We start from the raw sequence: 19,704 nt of genomic DNA on the forward strand, positions 1-19,704 counted from the left end.
GGTCAAACCATCAAAACTTGCACCAGTCCTATGGGAAGTGCAGATTATGCGTCTCAATATGGCCTCCTATGTGAATAACTCTACGTCTCTGAGCTAACCACAGTCAGCGACACAACAGCGACGCTCCCATAAGAAAGTATTTCTCTTTTGATCATACTTAAAACAGATTCTAAAATAATCCTGTCTATTTTTATAGGGTTTTATCAAGCATTGGGGTTGTGTGTTGTGCCCACACAAGTGGAAATATTGGTATGGGGTCAGCCGCCCATATGGTCCACAACAAAATAGGGGGCCTGATACAGAGGCGCACACAATCCGCACACTATGCGCAAAAGTTCTGGAATCCACTGTGAGGCATGCATTACACAAAGTGTACGCACAAAGATGCGTAGGGCCGGCGCTAGTGCCAATCGTGCGCGTGATGGCTTGTCGATAGTTTAGTGTCAAGAATCACTGGTCCTTGCACATTCAAACGTAGGCCACTTCAGCAGGGGAAGGCTGATACTAGCATTTGCATATTATCGCAGCCGCGAATCAGGCAGCAGATGCAAGAGCGGACGCAGCAGCATCCACCATTGAATCAGGCCCAGTATGTTGAGACGGGATCGGTATGATTTACCGCCAGACCCATGCCCGGCCGTTGGAATCCTGACAGCGGCATCCCGGCAGAGGGGGAAATCCCGATCGTCCAAGGTAAGTATTGTCTAACCTAATTCTACCCCCTAACCCTCCCTTAGGAGTGCCTAACCCTAACCTTCCCCCCCAGTGCCTAACCCTAATCCCCCCTCTAAGTGCCTAAACCTAACCCCCCCTTCCCCGCCGCATAAATCTAAATCCCCCCCGGGGGTGCCTAACACTAACTCCCCCTTCCCCTAGCCTAAACCTAACCTCCCGGGGGGGGGGTGCCTAGCCCTGTCTCCCCCGGGAAACCTAATCCTAACCCTCCCCCCCCCCCCGTGGCTATCCGCACTCTGTAAAATGACACGCATCTAGATTTAGACGCCTCTCATTTAACCTTCGCCGGGACTAAGCAGTCGGGAAGCCGGCTGTCATGATTAGGTCCGCCGGATTCCCCACTGCATACCGTTGAGACTGCATCTATATTTGACGTATCTATTCTGGGGAGTAACTCCTGCAAGATTATTGTTCAGTTTGGCCATTACTCCCATTGTTCAATGGCTGACTAATGTAACCAGATGATGAAATGGACAAGACTCTTTACTTGATACACGTGGACGTGTGTGGAGTCTGGACCAATGAGCCTGCAGATAGAAAGAAGTATTTTCTCACATTGGGCCTGATTCAGAGCCGCTCGTAAGCGGCCGCTCGTTCGCTCCGAGCGATGTTTGCCCAACTGCGCATGCGTACGGATCGTTATAAGCATGCGCGAACCAGTCAGTGCGGTCGACATTCATGTGCTCGCAAAATAGCGAATGCCTGATAATTTGAGTGACAGAAAGAGTCGTATGTGGGTGGTAACGGGGGAAGGTGCTTGAAAACGGGGAGTGGAGATCCGAACGCAGGCGTGCGTAAAGGTCAAAACGGGCGTTTTATGGGTGTGCATAATTAAAACAGCAGCGTCATTGACCACGTCACTGGGTTATTTTATAGTAAGAACTGCTCGCAAAATTGTGGTAGTAAAAACCAACCCCAAGAATAGCGAGCAATTCATACCCTGGTCGATGTACTCGATTAATCTAATAAATAGCGGACATGACGTAGGATGCGAGCGGCCAGGGGGCGTATTTTTTCAAAAAACGACCGCAAGTTTGGTTTGCTCGTTCAGACCTAGAGGCGTGAACAGACCGCAGAGTGCGAACGGTTGATTTGAATAGTCACCCCTATTTTCTAGACGAGTGAGCGATAATTGCGTCCGGCTCTGAATCAGGCCCATTGGTCAATGATCAGTCCAAATAAAAGAACAGTCTATCTTGGTCAGATAAGCACCAAGTTTGGCAGGGTACAAATAGATTACGTGCACATAAAGGGACTGAGGGCCCGATTCAGACCCGGTCACAAGGCTGCGTTCGCACGCAGCCGTCCGCAGCCAAAGTATGCAAATCCCGTGATCGCTAGCAAGACATTAGCACACCCACTATGTTTTGCCGTGCAATCACGGTATGTACTTAGATGCCCACCAGCCTGACACAAGACGCCCACTTTCCCTTAGTAACATACGTACGCCATCTCCAGGAAGTGTATTAAACAATCGGTAACATCGGTTGACATCGGACCTATACGCAGCACTTGTGGCTGACCATGCCCTACCGCAAGCACTGAGAGTGCTGCTGTGTGTGAGTCAGCCATGTGTCGTGTATGCTGACGATGTGTCCTAACTATGCACGCCTCTGAAATGGCGTTCCAACGCACAGACACGCCTGCATTAGCACCCGCTCAACCCTGTTACCATCGATCACCCCCTGTCAACGCCCACAAACAGCACGTCCTGTTACTCAAGATTGCGAAGCATCTGTGTACTGGGTGCGGACGCTTCCCAATCGCAGTGACTGGTTCGCGCACGCGCACTGCATCTTGTACGCATGCGCAGATTGCAAACATCGGCAGGATACGTGCGAACGCAGGCTTATGACCGAGTCTGAGTCGAGTCCTGAATACAATAGTGATAAAACAGAAGACTTCTTGAAAAAGTTTAAATTGTGCACCGGGCTACAGTGCCACGCAACTCCTAACAGCATGGTAACGCAGAGAGAAAAAACCATCGTATCTGTGATAGTTAGCAAGTCATGCTCCTGAATGCCAATGACATATTGGGGTAAGGCAATCATGGTAGCCTGATATCTGCAAAATCACATGCATAGGCTACAAGGCAAACTTCATCTGATCAGCTGAACCGAAAAAAAAGTCTGTGCTGCAGTATATTAATAATGGAATGGGACGAATAAAGCACTCTAGGATGACGATAACAGTGGTGAACAGAGCCGTAACTAGACTTTTTGGTGCCCTGTGCCAGAAAGAGCATTGGCGCCCCCCTCATTTTTCAAAGGGACATAATGCACCCAAATAAGGACCATGGCTTCATGGGGAAGGGCCAGGGAAGAGATAGGAGAGGCCAGGAGATGCTGGGGATGAAATAAGAGGAAGCTACAAGTGAGAATGATAATAAACAGAAATTTGACAGCCCCAAACAGCGCCCCTTGACCTGTGATGCCCTGTGCGATGGCACCAGCCACACTGCCCTAGCTACGGCCCTGGTGGTGAATAACTGAAGTATCTAGCAATCGAGTTGTCTGTGGTGCTTGATAGCTGTCAAAGACGGAAGGACTGGTCCATAAACTAGACAGATTCACAGAGAGACTAGCTGCAAAAGAGTTTTTGCAAAAAAAATATGCTGAAGGCTATGATGACACTTTTGTTTCAGTTACTAAACAAAGTACACAGGGAACTGTCGGATGGGACAACTGTACAGATGAAAGGGAGATGTCATGACATAAAAACAGTTGTACAGGAAAGGAGAAGAGCATGTTCATAGGTTACAGTGATCACTTGACGGACTCTAGCCATCGGTCACATCAAGGAACTCTAAGACAATTAGGGCACACGACATCAAGCTAATCCATGTTTGTAGTATACGAAGGCGGAATAAGCGTGAGTATAACTAAGAATACTATGTTTTTTGCTGTATGGCTGTTGATGACAGCCTTGTTGCTGGGCAGATTATAAGGCTGTCTGGTCAGCTGGTTGGGTGAGCCAATGATATTGCTTGAAGGAGTGGTCAGATGATCAGTATATATTGGGCTGTGTGAGCATGGACAGCCTCTTGGTTCCTGGATCTTTGAAACACTATCAGGCTGAGTAGTTTTTCCCTTTTTCTGTGCATTACCTTTCTATTCCAGTTTAATCCTTGCATTCCCCCCTGGTATATATATTCCCACTAGTGCCTCCCTTTTACATTTATCCCCTTTTCAGGCTGTACTGCCCCCCACCCCTCCCTGCCTTCTTTCCCTGTATAGCCCGTTCATGCCATTTCTGCCCCCCCCCCCTCCACCCCCCTGTATTTGGTATTATTAGCATATGGCACCACTCAGCCCCGGCACCATGCACCCCCCCTCCTCCACCTCCACTTTCTCGTGACTCCCCCGTGTCTGTAGGTCTCCAGCCCTTCCCGCAGCAGACCAGCACTTCACTGCGCCAGCGGGAGCTTCCGCTTTCGCGCCTCCCGCTGGCGCCTTTTAGTTATCCCCCTAGCCCCCTTTTCCTTCACCCCCCCTGCGGGGGTGTGCGCTCCTGCACCTTCCGTCGGCTTCCAGCCCCGACAACACAAGCACTTTTGCACCAGCGGGAGCTCCCGCTTCCGCGCCTCCCGCTGGCATGCCGGTCACTGCCCTCCGGTCCCCATTTCACCTTCCCCGCCGGTGGGGGTGAGCTCCTCCCACCGGTGCCCAGTCCCTGGCGGCGCTTGTTACTCTCTGCGCCAACGGGGGGTCCCATCACGGCGTCTCCCGCTGGCGTTTCCTGGCTGCCCTCCAGCTTTCACTTCACTTGCGGCTGTCACCGCTCCCGCGCCGCCCGCCGGTTTTCCGGCCACACCGCCGCGAGTGCGGCCCCACACTCCCCTTCCTACCCCCCCGCGCCGGTTCCACCGCGCTGGGGGTGTCACTTTGTTTGTCAGCTGCTATACATTTTCCCTGCCCGCGCGGCAGGCCCGGCGGCCATTTCCCATGGCGGCCATTTTGGGTCCCACCTTGGTAGTGGGATCTCAGCCCAGCATCCATTTTTTTTTTTTTTTTTTTTCTTCTTTTTTCCCTAGCTGGCTTTGCAGCTTCAGCCCACATATGCCCTCTGCCTGCCCCTGCCTTTCTACCTCCTCTTGCCCGCTGCCCCTGCTTCCCCGCACCTCCTTTCTTCGTTTTTCTGCTCCCCCATTTCCCCACCCCCCGGCCGCAGGTTCATTGTTTCCCTTGCTTTACCCCCCCCCAATTGGTATTATTATCTCTGCCCCTCCTTCCTCTGGCTATCTTTCTTTGCCCCTTCATCCATGCCTTCTTATAATATTTTCCTAGTATGGCTCCCCGCCTCTCCTATGTCTCTGCTTCCTGTACCCCATCTTCCTCTCTACCCATTATCCTTCCACCCCTGTGGGTCCCATGCACCCTCCCTGCCTTCACATCTGTCACCCCCTCCACCCCCGTGCTTGCACCCGCCTTCTCCTGCTCACCTTTCTCCTTTAGTTACAGGTCGGCCTGGCTCTGTTGGCTCCTCAAGTTGAAGCTGAAGTTCATGCAGCTGCTGTTCCATTGCGGTGGCTAGTGATCCCGTGCGTTTTGAGATTTTTATGTCGGTCGACATGGTGGCTCCGCTGCGTTAAAACATCGAAGATGGCGCCTCGCAGAAGCATTGTAGAGGAGGTTCTGGGTCCACCTGGTGCTGGCGAGTATGATTGTGTCACAAATTTTGTTATGATTCCATTTTTGTTTCTCATCTACCGTTTGCTCGCCCGCGTAAGATTGACAGGAGGGTTGCGCAGCGGTTAGTCAAGGGGTTTAGGCGATAATTACAGGGTGGTTTATGACGCAGTTGTAGGGGTTAGGAAACAAGGGTACTGTACATTGTGTCAATTCAGCTTTTGCTGTGTGCTTTGCGCTGCAGCGAATAAGGATCCGCAGAAGTTAATTTGCTGATTTTTCTTGTTCAGAATCAGACAACATAGGCGAGTGTCGCAATTTTTGTGAATATAATGGATTGGATCATGCTCCCCTTTGCCATGGGCTATTTGGCGGACAGGGTGCATGGGTGGATTTATTATACATCTGTGTTGTAGTTACATGTATGTCTAGTCCAGAAATTTGGTATGGGGTGTTTTTTATGCCCAATGCAGGCGGAACCATGTCGGTAGGGCTGTTATGCCTTTTGGGTGCAAAAGGTGTTTCAATTTGTTTATAGGTTACGCAGCAGCGTCAACCCTCCTTGGTCACTGGCTGCCTCGCTTTACCTTTTCTAAGCGGGTGTAATAATGGTTTATAAGGCATTTGTTTTGCCGGTTATGACAGCCTATGTTGTGGAGGTTGGGCTTTCGTTTGCCCTCATGCCGCACCTGCGGGGGTAACGCCTATCCGGATATAGCCTAGGTGTATAGGAGGGTTTAACTCCCGACTAAGGGGTAGCTCCAAGGGAGCTAGTTAGGCTCAGTCGACATTTTTTGTTTGGTTTCTTTTCTCTGTGGTTATAGCCCCATGCAGGTTGTGGGTTAGTTTCGGTTTGTGCAGCATGCATCCTATACATGGTAGTATCCTATACATTGTGTAGTTCCGTTATTCTACCATCCCCGTTGGTTCCTCATAGCAGTTTCCACATTTTATGAGTTTTAGTTCGCAGTCTTGTTATGTTGACTTTCTGGTTACGTTTATTCTGGGTCAATTTTTTGGTTTGGTCTTGCACTCGTAGGACGGGCAATGCATGGGGTTTTCAGTGGTGTTCAGTTGAATTAGCAATGATTGTTTGCCTTCGGGCGGTGCGGTTTCCGACACCTAGATCGAGAAATCCAATTTTTCTTACTTTTGTATGTTCAGCCCGGCACTGACCATGTCGGTGTAGCACATCGTCTGGACTGATTTCTCTTCATGGGTGCAGGAAGGAGTGACGTCTTTTTGGACCTCCTCTTTTGGCACAGTCAACTTTTTCCGTGTTTTGGGGGTTCCAGTTGCGCTTGATATGAATGTAGGTTTTGTGTCCAGTTTGTCTGTTGGTGATGGAGATAGCAGGTTATGGTTGTTTGTTTGTTTGTTTTTGTAGCGTAGTGGGAAATGGACCGCATATCACACTAGACATTTAAGGTTTTGAGTCTCAGTAGAAACACTATAAAAAACAAAAAAAACAAAAACAAATTTAAATGACTGGGTTTGTAAGTTGTTTGCTTAAAGGCGGCTTGTTTATAGGTTTACGCAGTTTGAGCGGGCACTTCATTGTTTGGTCAGGTTTCTGGTTCAATTTATCGGTGAACTAATTTTGTACTTCAGTGGCAATGAGTTTTTGCTGCAGTTTTTTACCAGTTCGGCTGGCTGGCCGGGTATTTTGAGCTTTCAGGTAGAGGAAAATTTATCTGGGTAGTTTATTACGATGCAGGTCTTATGAGTAATGTTACTGTTGGAGCCGTTCCCAATTTTCATGGCCATATAGGCTGGTCAGTGCGACTGAGGATTAATTCTTTTCTAATCTACAGAATTGGGTGTAGCTCATGCCATCTACATCTGAAACTCGTTCTTTTTGCGTTCCCTTTGTCATTTATTTTTGTGCGTTTAGGTACAGAATATTATATTTCGTCATGTAAATTGCGCTTCGGTCTCTAGTCCCAATTATACCATGGACGTAACCGTCTGCCTGGCAATTTTTGGCGAGATTATGGGCTAAGCCATCTACGGAGGGTGAGTTTTTTACAGTATTTGCTTTACTTCATAGTTTGAAACCATTCGTAGCAGGGTGGGTCCAAAGCCTCTGCGGTGGTGGCGCCAACGGTTATCTCATCTATAGTAATCTTAAAGGTATACATGTACATACCCAGGCATTTATTACATGTTGGGTTAATTGGGTTCCCCGTTCGCAGCGTCTCCGGAGGCCTTTTTGATGTGCAGTTTTTATGCGTTGCTTGTGGTTACGGGTCAGGTGGCTTCTCACGGGTGTTAGACCTCGTTTTTACATTTTACTTTTCAGCTGCAATTTTGGAGTGTTTAGTTTCATCAGAGATTTTGTTTCAAGATATTGTTTTCCGGAGATCAGTGGTGCTTTGCAATTTTTCATGGGGCAGTGGAGACCATACAGGTGGGGGTGGATAGTTTCCTTTTCTCAACATCCAGAGGTTAATTTGCCCGGTACGCCTTGTGGTGCATTATAGATGTGGCGCCCTGCTTGTTGAGCACAAAGATGGTTTACATTCCAATCTTATCCTGCATACTACAGTTCAATTGGAATGCAAGGTTGGTTTACAGGCCCAATCTTATCCTGCGTACCACATTTTAGTTCTCTGATGTTTTTGGGCAAAGTTTTGATTGGGGCAGTTTCTTTGCTTCAGTTTCTAGTACTCATTTTCTTCAAATTGGCGCAGCGATTGCGGGGACATTCCCTGCAGAGTTTAGGGTGTGCAAACGGCTGCCTAGGAGACATGTGCAGTTGCGACTAGAGCTAGTTGCGCACCTGGCGCCAACCTGAAACATTGTTTACCAACCAATCGTTGAACGGCTAGCATTCAACAATTGGGGGGTGGTGAAGGGATTTTTTAATTTTTCCTCCCGGGAGCCTTGATCCGGCCCAATTTGGTTCACGGGTAGGTTTTTTAGTTTTTCCCCTTCACTCGGGTTACTTGTTTTCCCCTCTTATGCATCCCTGCTAGTTAGTTGCTATGTGTTTTCTTAAAGTTGTGTCGGGATGGTTTGGGTTTGGTGCGATACTCAGGGTACGGAACTTTGTTGCTCACTGGGTTTGCAGCAGTTTGGGTTGTGAATGATGTGCGCGGTTTAGGTGTAGAGTTTCGTGCTTGATTTTCTTGTGTCCTCGGTGACTAACTAGGATGTGTCTGACTAGGAGGTATTGCCTGTCAGGAGCAACGATGTGCGTCAGTGGAAAGGTGCGAGGTGATCGTTCGTGGTGAGGGTTTTTGTTGGGTTTAAGGCCAAATTGGAGGATGTGTGATCTGTATGGTGCATAGTTTGACTGGAGAGTGATGTATAAGCATGGTGCTTTAGACAGGACAAGGAAGAAGGTGAATGTGTCAGAAGCCTGTTATGCGGTGTCACTGGGTGGCTTGGTTGTGAGTCATAGCTTTTAGTTGGAGATTTAACTCGGTATTTTTCAATCCTGATTGAGGGCATCTTGATGACTTGGATTCAGTTTCCTTATTTAGGAATTCTTGTTTTGGGCTAGGTCGTGTTGGGTGGCAGTTTCCTTTGGAGTCTGGCTTTGGCGGGAGTACGCTGCAGCTCAGTGGCTTTATGTGGCGTAAGATACGTTGTGGGGGCACTTGCCCTCGATGAACCTGGCGAATTTGTCCTGCTCCGCACGGGGGGACCCGGGCGCTTTTTGGTACGGAAGCGCCTCGGATTGGCCCAGGAGGGAAGTGGGACCCTTGCAGCGTTAGTGCGTCTAGAGGGGGGACGTGTCAGTCGTTCCCCGAGTATTTGAGCAAAGAAAAAGCTAGAACTGAGTCTGCAGCGTCTCTTTGCCACCCTGGTTAGGTTAATTCATTATAAATAAAAGCTGTGACCTTTTTTAGCCAAGCTCTTGTTGTCTGTGTCGTTATTTATTAGTTTAAGTTAAGTAAGCTATACAAGGTTGTTAAGGGTTAGAAGCAATAAACCAATGTATTTCTTATACTATAAGTTTAAAGATGACACATGGATGTATCCGCTTATTTAATACTAGATGATACAAGGTTAAATAAACGTAAAAGATTAATACCCCTTTCACACTGGCGGTTGGAGCCGGGTTATTTCCCAGGTCTAGATGTTCACACCGGACCTGGGTCTACATTGACCTGGGTCTTCTGGCATTACGCTGGACTTATCTCCAAGCGCTACCGAATCCAGTGAATCCGCTGGTTTGAGGCACGGCCCAGGTCATCATGATCCGGGTTGCGTCGTTTAAACTGCACCATTATCCGGGTCCTTCCCAGGTTCAAACTGGTCTGGGAACCAGCAGGATTTCCGGATGTGCCGGGTATAGCTGCCAGCAGGATTACTGGATGAACTGGTCTGGGAACCAGCAGAAGCCTGGGATACACTTGTAGACAGGAAGACAGAAGTAGCACAATCTGTACACCGCGGGAAGTAACGAGATGCTCAGGCCCTGAATGCTATCAGAGGAGGATTGTTATACCCTGGGTCTGGCAGGAATTGGTGGATTCAGTCAGGTGGTCTGGCAGAAGCACTCTGAGTGGTGGAGGGCACAACATGCACTGGAAGCAATCATATCAGCAGTACTGAGAGTCAGAACTGCACCTGCGATTCCAATCAAGGCTAGCAGTGTTCACAGACAGAAAAGGCCCAGGTGAATAATCACTGTGGAAAGGTGAGCATAGTCCAAATGTATACACAGAAGTGTTGCAGCCAGCATGATTAGAGCAGATCTCCCAGGCGAATTACACATACAGATCCACGGGACAGTTGGCAGGAGTAAGTCTCACGGCAAAAAGGTGTAAAACTAGCCAGGGTCGTGACAGTGGGAACCTTCTACGTAACCAAAGTTCTAAAATCAGCACAATCTTCAACCAGTTTGGGATAACAGCAACCAGCCATTGCCAGCATTGGTGGAAACAGCTCACATGTGGTTGGAAAGCGATTATGTTCATCTACCTACCAACAAGAGGTGCAGACAAGCAGCGTCACAGCCGTACGTGGCAACAACTACAAATCCAGTTATTGTAGGAATTGTCTGTAGTCAGCTTCGCAAAGGGATTAAAAACAGTCAAGAGAGTCATGCAATATCCTAAAAAAGACCTGAAACATGAATCTAAACATCCCAGTAAATGATGATTTTATACTCATAAGCTAGGAGGATGCGTATTAAGCTGGTGACTCCAGTTATCGCAAGACAACAAGAGGTTATGTATTGAAATTATTGGAATCTGCTGGTAGAGCAGAAAGTAACTACAGTATAAAAGGGCGTACACACTAGATGATTTTTATGAACGATATATCGTACATATCGCTCAGTGTGTATGGTCTAAACCAGGGATGGGGACCGTATAAGGCCCGCAGAATCATTTGGTCTGGCCCTCTGAGCTTTTTTCTGCTAGCCTCACCTGGCTAGCAGGGTACCTAGAATGGCACACTGCAGCCTGAATCTATGCAGCAGTGCCACCTGGAGCGTCCTTAGGATACTTCAGACTGTCATACCGCTGCCCTTACAGCTCCCCGGAACATCCTAGCATGTTCCAGGCATTGCTATTATCACCGGCTATTGTGGCCCGCCCTTGTGTGAAGTCACACGGAGGGACGTGGCCTGCACCAGGCCCGTGAATAATGTTATATATATCAAAATGGCCCTCAGCAGAAAAAAGGTTCCCCACCCCTGGTCTAAACAATGGTCGTTAACGATGTCTGCTGTCGTCGATACATGCAGGCCAATCTGACGATATCGCCAGGAACTGCCTGTTCGGAGATCTGGCAGGATGACGTCACTGAATGATATCGTTAGATATATCGTTTAGTGTGTATGCTCAATGTCGTTTGCCTGGGAGTTCAAGGGCAAACACTGACGATATCGTCATGGAGCATATCGTCTAGTGTGTATGAGCCTTTAGTAGTGTTATCATCATCAGATTTTAGCAGCTGATGCTAGCCAAGAGGTGATTTGGGTGTGCCACCTCTTAGGGTGTCTCGGAGAGTGGGTAAGTGAGAAGATTGATGCTAGTACCAAGAATAGTCGATAAGGTGTTAGAATATTTTCTCATATCATAATAACAACAGCTGTATACTGTATGAATTTTGTTAGGTTGTTAATAAAGTAGAAAAATAAAAAGACAGGAAACTAGGAAGTGACAACTGATACGTGTGTTGCAGCTGTGTTCGGAAGATGTTCTGCACAATTAAAAAAAAAAAAAAGATATGTAAATTACTACCCGCGGCACAGTATCAAGAAATGTTTTTAAACATCCTTCACAAATTTTATTTCACTCCTCATAGGCAATACCTGGCAGGAATGATTTCTTGACATAACTGCTTACGTTGACAAACCCCTCAGGCAGTTTTCCTCCATTGTTTTTGGTCTTGCCCATTATTACATCAGTTCTGGCTGGCGGTTAGGAAGTTCTCCCTTGATGATTTAGTTAATTATGTCCCATTCACGGCAGAATGGGCTATGGGGCTGATTCAGAGCCGCTCGTAAGCGGCCGCTCGTTCGCTCTGAGCGATGTTCGCACAACTGCGCATGCGTATGGTTCGCAATGCGCATGCGCAAACCAGTCATTGCGGTCGGAAATCGTGCGCTCGTAAAACAGTGAGGGGCTGCTAATTTGAGTGACAGAATGTACCGTTTGTGGGTGGTAACAGGGGAAGGTGCTTGAAAACGGGGGAGTGGAAATCCGAACGCAGGCGTGCCTAACGGTCAAAACGGCGTTTAATGGGAGTGCATAATTAGTAAAGGAGCGTCATCGACCACGTCACTTGGTTTTCTTTTAGCCTGAACTGCTTGCAGTGATAGCGGGAAGTAAATCCTACCACAAGCACTGCGAGCAGTTCAGATGCCTTTCGATGTTCCCGATTAATCTAATAAATAACGGAGATGACATGTGATGTGAACGGCAAAGGGGGGTCTTTACAAAACAGCGAGCGCATTTTTCGGACGTTCGCTCAGACATAGAGGCGTCAACACACCGCAAAGAGTGAGCGCTCAATTTAAATATCCGGCCCCTTTTTAAGAACGAGCGTCCGCAAATAGCGTCCAGGTCTGAATCAGGCCCTATATACGGAATTATACCAGCCACACAGAGAGTTGCAAGGGGGTGTAAAAAGCTGCTCCTAGTTATTAGTGCAGCTGACAGAAAAGTTATCTTGCAAATTTGGATATCGACCTCTCCTCCATTGTGGATGTTTCAAAATAAACTATTTAATATCTTTAATATGGATTGGATAGAAACCTCATTGAACAAAGGGCCTGATTCAGAGCCGGACGCACTTTCAGAGCGCTCGCTCTGAATCAGGGCGGCATTTTTTTTTTTCAGAGCCGGCCTCCTGGCCGCTCGCTAAGCTATGGGTGACCACCCACAACTTTTGCGAGCGGCCAGGTGATGGTCGCGATGGTCGTGACCATCGGGCTTGCGACGAGACCCTTGTGGTAGGGTCTCGTCCATCGCAAGCCCCAGTGAGCATTCTGGCTCTAATAGAGCCGGAAGCTCACTACTGAGGCCGCCCCCTTCCGGAACGCCTCCGTTTGGCCAGCCACCCCCCCCTGGCCGCCTCCAAAACGGGGCGAGCTGTCAATCACAATCGACAGCCGCCCCTTTTTGGTGCGAGACCCGTAGTGACGAAGTGCCCGTCGCTGGCCGGGTCTCGCGCATGCGCATGCCAGAGCCGGCTCCGGCGTGCGCAGTGGGGGGCCATCGACCCGCTTGCGAGCGCTCACGAGCGGGTCTGAATCAGGCCCAAAGAGTGCTTGTCCCCACGATTTTTTGACACATGAGAGAGCTACATCTCCACTTTACCTGGGGACTTTCAGCACAGAATCGAAGATGCCTTGAAAAATACCATTGAACAAAGGTGACTTTTGGGAGATATCCCCTTTAGTACGTAGTGATTACATTAACTTTTGAGGTGGCTCCTGGAGGTTGGGTCTTGTTGTCCCGCGCAGCTTCCCCCCCCTCCCCCTCTTTATCTTTTCATTTATTGTTTTTCCTTTTGCATTGGTCTATTATATCCAGGGGCGCCGAGAGCCGTGCTGGGCTTGGGCGAAGGAAGGGCGTGTCCTAAACATTCCCTTAGGGGAATTTTTTTTTGCAGCGCGTTGGGGAGGGGGTTGCTGTGAGCCAGTGGGGGGTGCGATTAGTGTGATCGCTCTCTCCACAGGTATTGGAGACTGCTGTGGCTGCTGCTTAGCAGCTGCGAGCAGTCTCCCGGTGCAGCCCAGCACACAGCAGCGTGTGCTGGGCTGCTTTGATGTTAGAGGAAGGGAGAAAGGGCGGTGGCACCGGACTTGGGTCCACGCCGGGCACCTCCAGCAACTCGGGCCCGAGTAATTAGTACCCGCTCCCCCCCCCCCCCTCTCGGCGCCCCTGATTATAATCTAATATCTTTCCATAAAGATTTACTGTATTAATTCGTTTTTGTAGTGATTTCTATTCTATATACAGGTTGAGTCTCCCATATCCAAATATTCCGAAATACGGAATATTCCGAAATACGGAATTATTTTGGCATGACTCAGATAATGAAACCTTTGATTTTTGCTGGTTCAATGTACACAAACTTTGTCTAAGGCACAAATTATTAAAAATATTGCATACAATTACCTTCAGGCTGTGTGTATAAGGTGTATATGAAACATAAATTAGTTTAATTTCTGTACACAAACTTTGTTTGAGCCACAAAATTACTGAAAATATTGTATAAAATTACCTGCAGGCTGTGTGTATAAGGTGTATATAACACACAAATGCATTCTGTGTGTATATTTGGGTCCTATTCCCAAGGTATCTCATTATGGTATGCAAATATTCCAAAATACAGAATATTCCGTTATCCAAAATACCCCTGGTCCCAAGCATTTTGGATATGGGAGACTCAACCTGTATTATGGCTACTGATAGGTTATTATTTCTGCTTGTAACTAAATAAGTTCTGTCATTTGTCTTCTGTTATGAGACATATAATTGTTTGAATGTTTACTTAAAGCCATGCAATTGTACTATATGTATAGCATACTGAATTTTTTATCGTTGATACTTTTGGTGCTTTACACAATAACATTTAGTTGGAAAAAAAATGTTTTTATATCACGAGTCCTGAATCATCTGCTGCTAACAATATGAATTTGCAATAATGGAATCCAAGGCAATGTTGAATTCTAATATCATTTATGAAATCATGTTTTCATACTGATTTTCCTTTAATACATGTAATTATGGGCCAGATTCAGATTGGGGGCCTGATACATTATTGTGTGCTAATAAGCACACAATCGGACGATTGTTGCGTTCTGCACATGTGTACGCATCGCATTGCGCGAACTAGCCACTGAAATGTATAGCCGCCTTGAAATGTATTGAAACGCTCACCGGCGGCTTCGCAGATCCAAGCAAGTGCGTACAAGCACGCAGCGGTGATCTCAGATGCTTCAATAATCGACCATCTGCGTAATGCTATGGCTGCACAAAATGGCAGCGGAACTGAGACGCTGGCGGCATGTTTTCTGTGTATGGAATCGCAGTAGTATGCGGAGACACACCCTCAGAGACAGCCGCAACATGCCTGCGTTTTTACCGCCGCTCCCCGTAACCACCCTCAAGTGCTGCCTGAATGTCAATCACTTTGCAAAGAAATCCTCACTGCAAGGTACCTTGGCGCGTGAGCAGTGCAACCGTGACGCGCGCGGAGTTGGCCAATAATCGCCCAACAAAGTAAATATTGGCATTGCGTATATCCGAATCAGGCCAGATGTCAACTGGACAGTCCATATAGGCAAGTGGTGGCCCTCCATTTATTGTGACACCTTGACCACCAGGGCATGCTGGGCCTTTTAGCTCCACAAGCTCTAGCAAATGGTCCAAACCTGCCATAGAACATGTAATGTGGGGGTTTAAAAGGACAGGACTTGAAAAAGGATGTAAAATAATTACAACAATGTGACAAATAGCTAAAAATATCATATTTTTTATGTTTATCATTATCTTTATTAATTTAGTCCTTTTAATGCCCAGCAACCTCTACGAGCTTATAGTAATCAATAAGAGGCCATGGGCATTAAGTACAGACCATTAAGTACACGTAATAGAATATAAGCAGGCAGTGGCAGCAGTGATAATAGTGAATCAGTGAGGCTACTAGAGCAGCATTCTGGGTGCAAATGCCCTTTTTGTTCTGCCAGGCCAATCAATGCTGCGGGCTCAATCCCCTACCAATCAAATTCCATTTAAGCTACGTAATCAGGGGCACATTTGTGTTATACCGAATTTGCTTATCAGTTGGGTACAAAAGGTCGACAATGATTTGGTCGACATGCAATGTCGACAGTGCAGAAGGTCGACAGCACAAATAGTCGATATGGAAATGATCGACACAAAAATAGTCTACCTATTATTTTCTTCACCCTAACCCTAACCCTCTCCTTTGTGCCTAACCATAACTGTCCCTCCTAGTGCCTAACCCTAACCGTGCCGTCTAGTGCCTAACCGTCCCGTCTAGTGCCTAACCCTAACCGTCGTGGTAAGAGCCTAACCATCCCTCCTAGTGCCTAACCCTAACCGTGCCGTCTAGTGCCTAACCGTCCCGTCTAGTGCCTAACCCTAACCGTCGTGGTAAGAGCCTAACCATCCCTCCTAGTGCCTAACCCTAACTATCCCTCTGGGTCCCTAACCCTAACCCTTAGGTTTAGTGTTAGGGTTGGGCACTTACCAAACCGTAAAAGAAGCTCCAAAAAGATGCATCGACCATTTCCAAGTGAAATGTCATATATGAGGCCGGGGTTGCTATTCTAATCATATGCATTGCATTTAAATGGGTATTGTGACATTCATTTGCTAAACTGCATTATATTTATATATGTTGTGAAATATAATTTAGAGCAATGTCAACCAGTTTACAAATTGCATATTTAAAAAAAATATCTAACTTCAGCAAATAAATGTATTGTGTATTTTCCATCATTACGTGCTCAGCTTCAGCTTCTGTTATCCGTCTGTGAGTACTGTCCTGTAGCCCCTTTCTATCATAGGTGTAGTAACCGTCCAGTAGTACAGCACACAGAGGGCTAAATCTGTGCCCATTTCCAGTTATTAAAGTTTTTAAAACACCCTTTTTTCTTCAAGCCCCCCCCGCCCTCCGAACTTCTCTCCCACAAAACTATATCTAGTGATACAGCTATTCACTAACACCGCCACAGCACAGCACAGGTAGGCTCACGTCACGTGTCACTGGGGAAGGGACTGTGGAGTCTCGGGCCACAGTCCATTGGGAGGTGACAAGGGTCTAGATACAATTAGGCTACAAGTCACTGAATACACAAGCCAGAGAGTTACTGTGGTTTTCTGAGGAATGGTTAGGATGCATTAACCGTTGAAGTCTCCCTTTCCTCCTGCCCGTCAAGTCGGCCAGAGTGACGCCTGTATGTAAGAGACAGACGAACATTGCACGCGACAGACAAACAAACAGACAGACATTGTGCGTAAGAAATACACGGCAACACTGAACAAGACATGATTTGTGATGGAGAGGACAAAATGCACAATAACCAAACATTATGTTAGACAAATGAACAGAGATCCAGCAGATATATGGAAGGCTTTTCTGGCCTCTTATAATACAAAGACACTGAGGCACTCAGAGAACCCTGCACAGAAATACGTAGGTCATGGAAGGGGTTTTAGGGGTAAACAGAACACAATTTAGACTTTTATACAAACATAGATGGTTGGATCTAGGGCTTTTCTATATGCCCGAGAATAGACTGAACTATCGTTAAGCGGTGTGCTCAGCTGGGCCACCACGATGAGATTCAAGTCAGGATAGAGATTTCTTAGTCCCCCCAAGGCTGCACGCTCAGATATGACTGCGCTGACCAATAGGAAATCACCGAACACCGCCTTCTCCTGCTTTCTCCCCATCTATAGTCCGGCTCTGCACATCGCTGCAGCATGGTGGCATAATGGTTAGCATTATCTCACAGCACTGAGGTCACGAGTTCAATAATTATTCCAAACCAGGACCCTATCCTTGTGGAGTTTGTATCTTCTACCAGTGCTTGTGTGGGTTTCCTCCGGGTGCTTTGGTTTCTTCCCATACTCCAATAAAACATACCGACAGGTTAATTGGCTTCTGACAAAATGAACCCTAGGCGGGTATCCAATTAGCTGAGATATTTTTTCTGGGGCGAAAAACAGGCATTTTTCGCCAATAATTCCCATTTTTTCGGCAATTATTTTTTTGAATGAACAAATAGGATAATTTGCCTGAAAACATATAGGATCCGTGATAGGTCTTAAGTGTTTTCGCCATTGCACTGTCGAAAAAATTGCACTTTTCCGGTATAATTATTTGGGACACATCAGGTCCCGTAAAAAGATCCCTGATAAGTGCTGGCGTTAGGCTGGTCTTCGGCGCTAACTGGATAGCCCTGGGGGATCCATTTGCGCCCCAACAATGCTCGGGCGAATTGGATACTCCCACTAGTGTGCGTGTGTTTGTATGTTAAGGAATATAGACTGTGAAATCCAATGGGGCAGGGACTAATATGAATTACTTTTAAACATTAAGCAATATTTGCAGGCGATTGCACAATAACGACGTGGAACTATATAATTAAATTATAATAATGGTAATAATACTTAGGGTGGACAGAGGGAGAAAGGCACCAGATGGTTGGCATTGTTGTCTATCACTGCCAGGTCCCCATGGCAGCCAAAGGCCAGGTAACTTGTCCCTGCATAACCCTCTCCAAACTCCTCTCCCTGGTGCTCATTTCCTAATTTCCTAGCATTGCTTTTAATATCCTGTTTAATAAACACCCTGCCGGTACTCAGAAAAAAACAGTGCAAGTACTGCAAGTGCGGTTATCAGAACAAAAGATGTCGGTACTCAGGAGAAAAGGTGCCATTACTCAGGAAAAAAAGGTGTCGGTACTCAGGAGAAAAGGTGCCATTACTCAGGAAAAAAAGGTGTCGGTACTCAGGAGAAAAAGGTGTCGGTACTCAGGAGAAAAGGTGCCATTACTCAGGAAAAAAAGGTGTCGGTACTCAGGAGAAAAGGTGCCATTACTCAGGAAAAAAAGGTGTCGGTACTCAGGAGAAAAAGGTGTCGGTACTCAGGAGAAAAGGTGCCATTACTCAGGAAAAAAAGGTGTCGGTACTCAGGAGAAAAGGTGCCATTACTCAGGAAAAAAAGGTGTCGGTACTCAGGAGAAAAGGTGCCATTACTCAGGAAAAAAAGGTGTCAGTACTCAGGAAAAAAAGGTGACGGTACTCAGGAAAAAAAGGTGTCAGTACTCAGGAAAAAAGGTGGTAGTTATCAGAACAAAAGGTGTTGGTACTCAGGAGAAAAGGTGCCATTACTCAGGAAAAAAAGGTGTCAGTACTCAGGAAAAAAAGGTGCCATTACTCAGGAAAAAAAGGTGTCAGTACTCAGGAAAAAAGGTGACGGTACTCAGGAAAAAAAGGTGTCAGTACTCAGGAAAAAATGGTGTCAGTACTAAGGAAAAAAGGTGTCAGTACTCAGGAAAAAAAAGGTGTCAGTACTCAGGAAAAAAGGTGTCAGTACTCAGGAAAAAAAAGGTGTCAGTACTCAGGAAAAAAGGTGTCAGTACTAAGGAAAAAAGGTGTCAGTACTCAGGAAAAAAAAGGTGTCAGTACTAATCAAAAAAGGTGTCAGTACTCAGGAAAAAAGGTGTCAGTACTCAGGAAAAAAGGTGTCAGTACTCAGGAAAAAAGGTGTCAGTACTCAGGAAACAGGAGTCAGTAACCAGGAAAAAAGGTGTCGGTATTCTGGAGAAGAGCAGTCGGTACTCAGGAAAAAAAGGTGTCAGTACTCAGGAAAAAATAAGGTGTCAGTACTCAGGAAAAAAAGGTGCCATTACTCAGGAAAAAAAGGTGTCAGTACTCAGGAAAAAAGGTGACGATACTCAGAAAAAAAAGGTGACGGTACTCAGGAAAAAAGGTGTCAGTACTCAGGAAAAAATGGTGTCAGTACTCAGGAAAAAAAAGGTGTCAGTACTAATCAAAAAAGGTGTCAGTACTCAGGAAAAAGGGGTCAGTACTCAGGAAAAAGGGGTCAGTAACCAGGAAAAAGGGGTCAGTACTCAGGAAACAGGAGTCAGTAACCAGGAAAAAAGGTGTCGGTATTCCGGAGAAGAGGTGACGATACTCAGAAAAAAAAGGTGTAAATACTCAGGAAAAAAATGTGTCAGTAATAAGGAAAAAAGGTGTCAATACTCAGGAAAAAAAGGTGTCAGTACCAAGGAAAAAAGGTGACGGTAATCAGGAAAAAACGGTGTCAGTAATAAGGAAAAAAAAGTGTCAGTAATAAGGAAAAAAGGTGTCAGTACTCAGGAAAAAAA

General features: G+C 46.7%; 1 protein-coding gene across 2 annotated transcripts in view; it reads right to left on the reverse strand.

The window, feature by feature from the left end:
- The window catches only part of CACNA1F (calcium voltage-gated channel subunit alpha1 F), a 154,446-nt gene that overhangs the window by 100,140 nt on the left and 34,602 nt on the right, over window positions 1-19,704 (reverse strand). Inside the window, exon 10 of one of the 2 annotated variants that reach the window (XM_088453392.1) lies at window positions 16,676-16,759. The exons of the other annotated variant lie outside the window; for it this stretch is intronic. Coding sequence (XP_088309518.1) covers window positions 16,676-16,759 — 84 coding nt within the window. The remainder of the gene's footprint in view (window positions 1-16,675; window positions 16,760-19,704) is intronic. 2 annotated transcript variants of the gene reach the window in all.

Source organism: Taudactylus pleione, unplaced genomic scaffold (genome assembly GCF_031769625.1).
Source record: "Taudactylus pleione unplaced genomic scaffold, aTauple2 ptg000579l, whole genome shotgun sequence".
Lineage (NCBI taxonomy): Eukaryota > Metazoa > Chordata > Amphibia > Anura > Myobatrachidae > Taudactylus > Taudactylus pleione.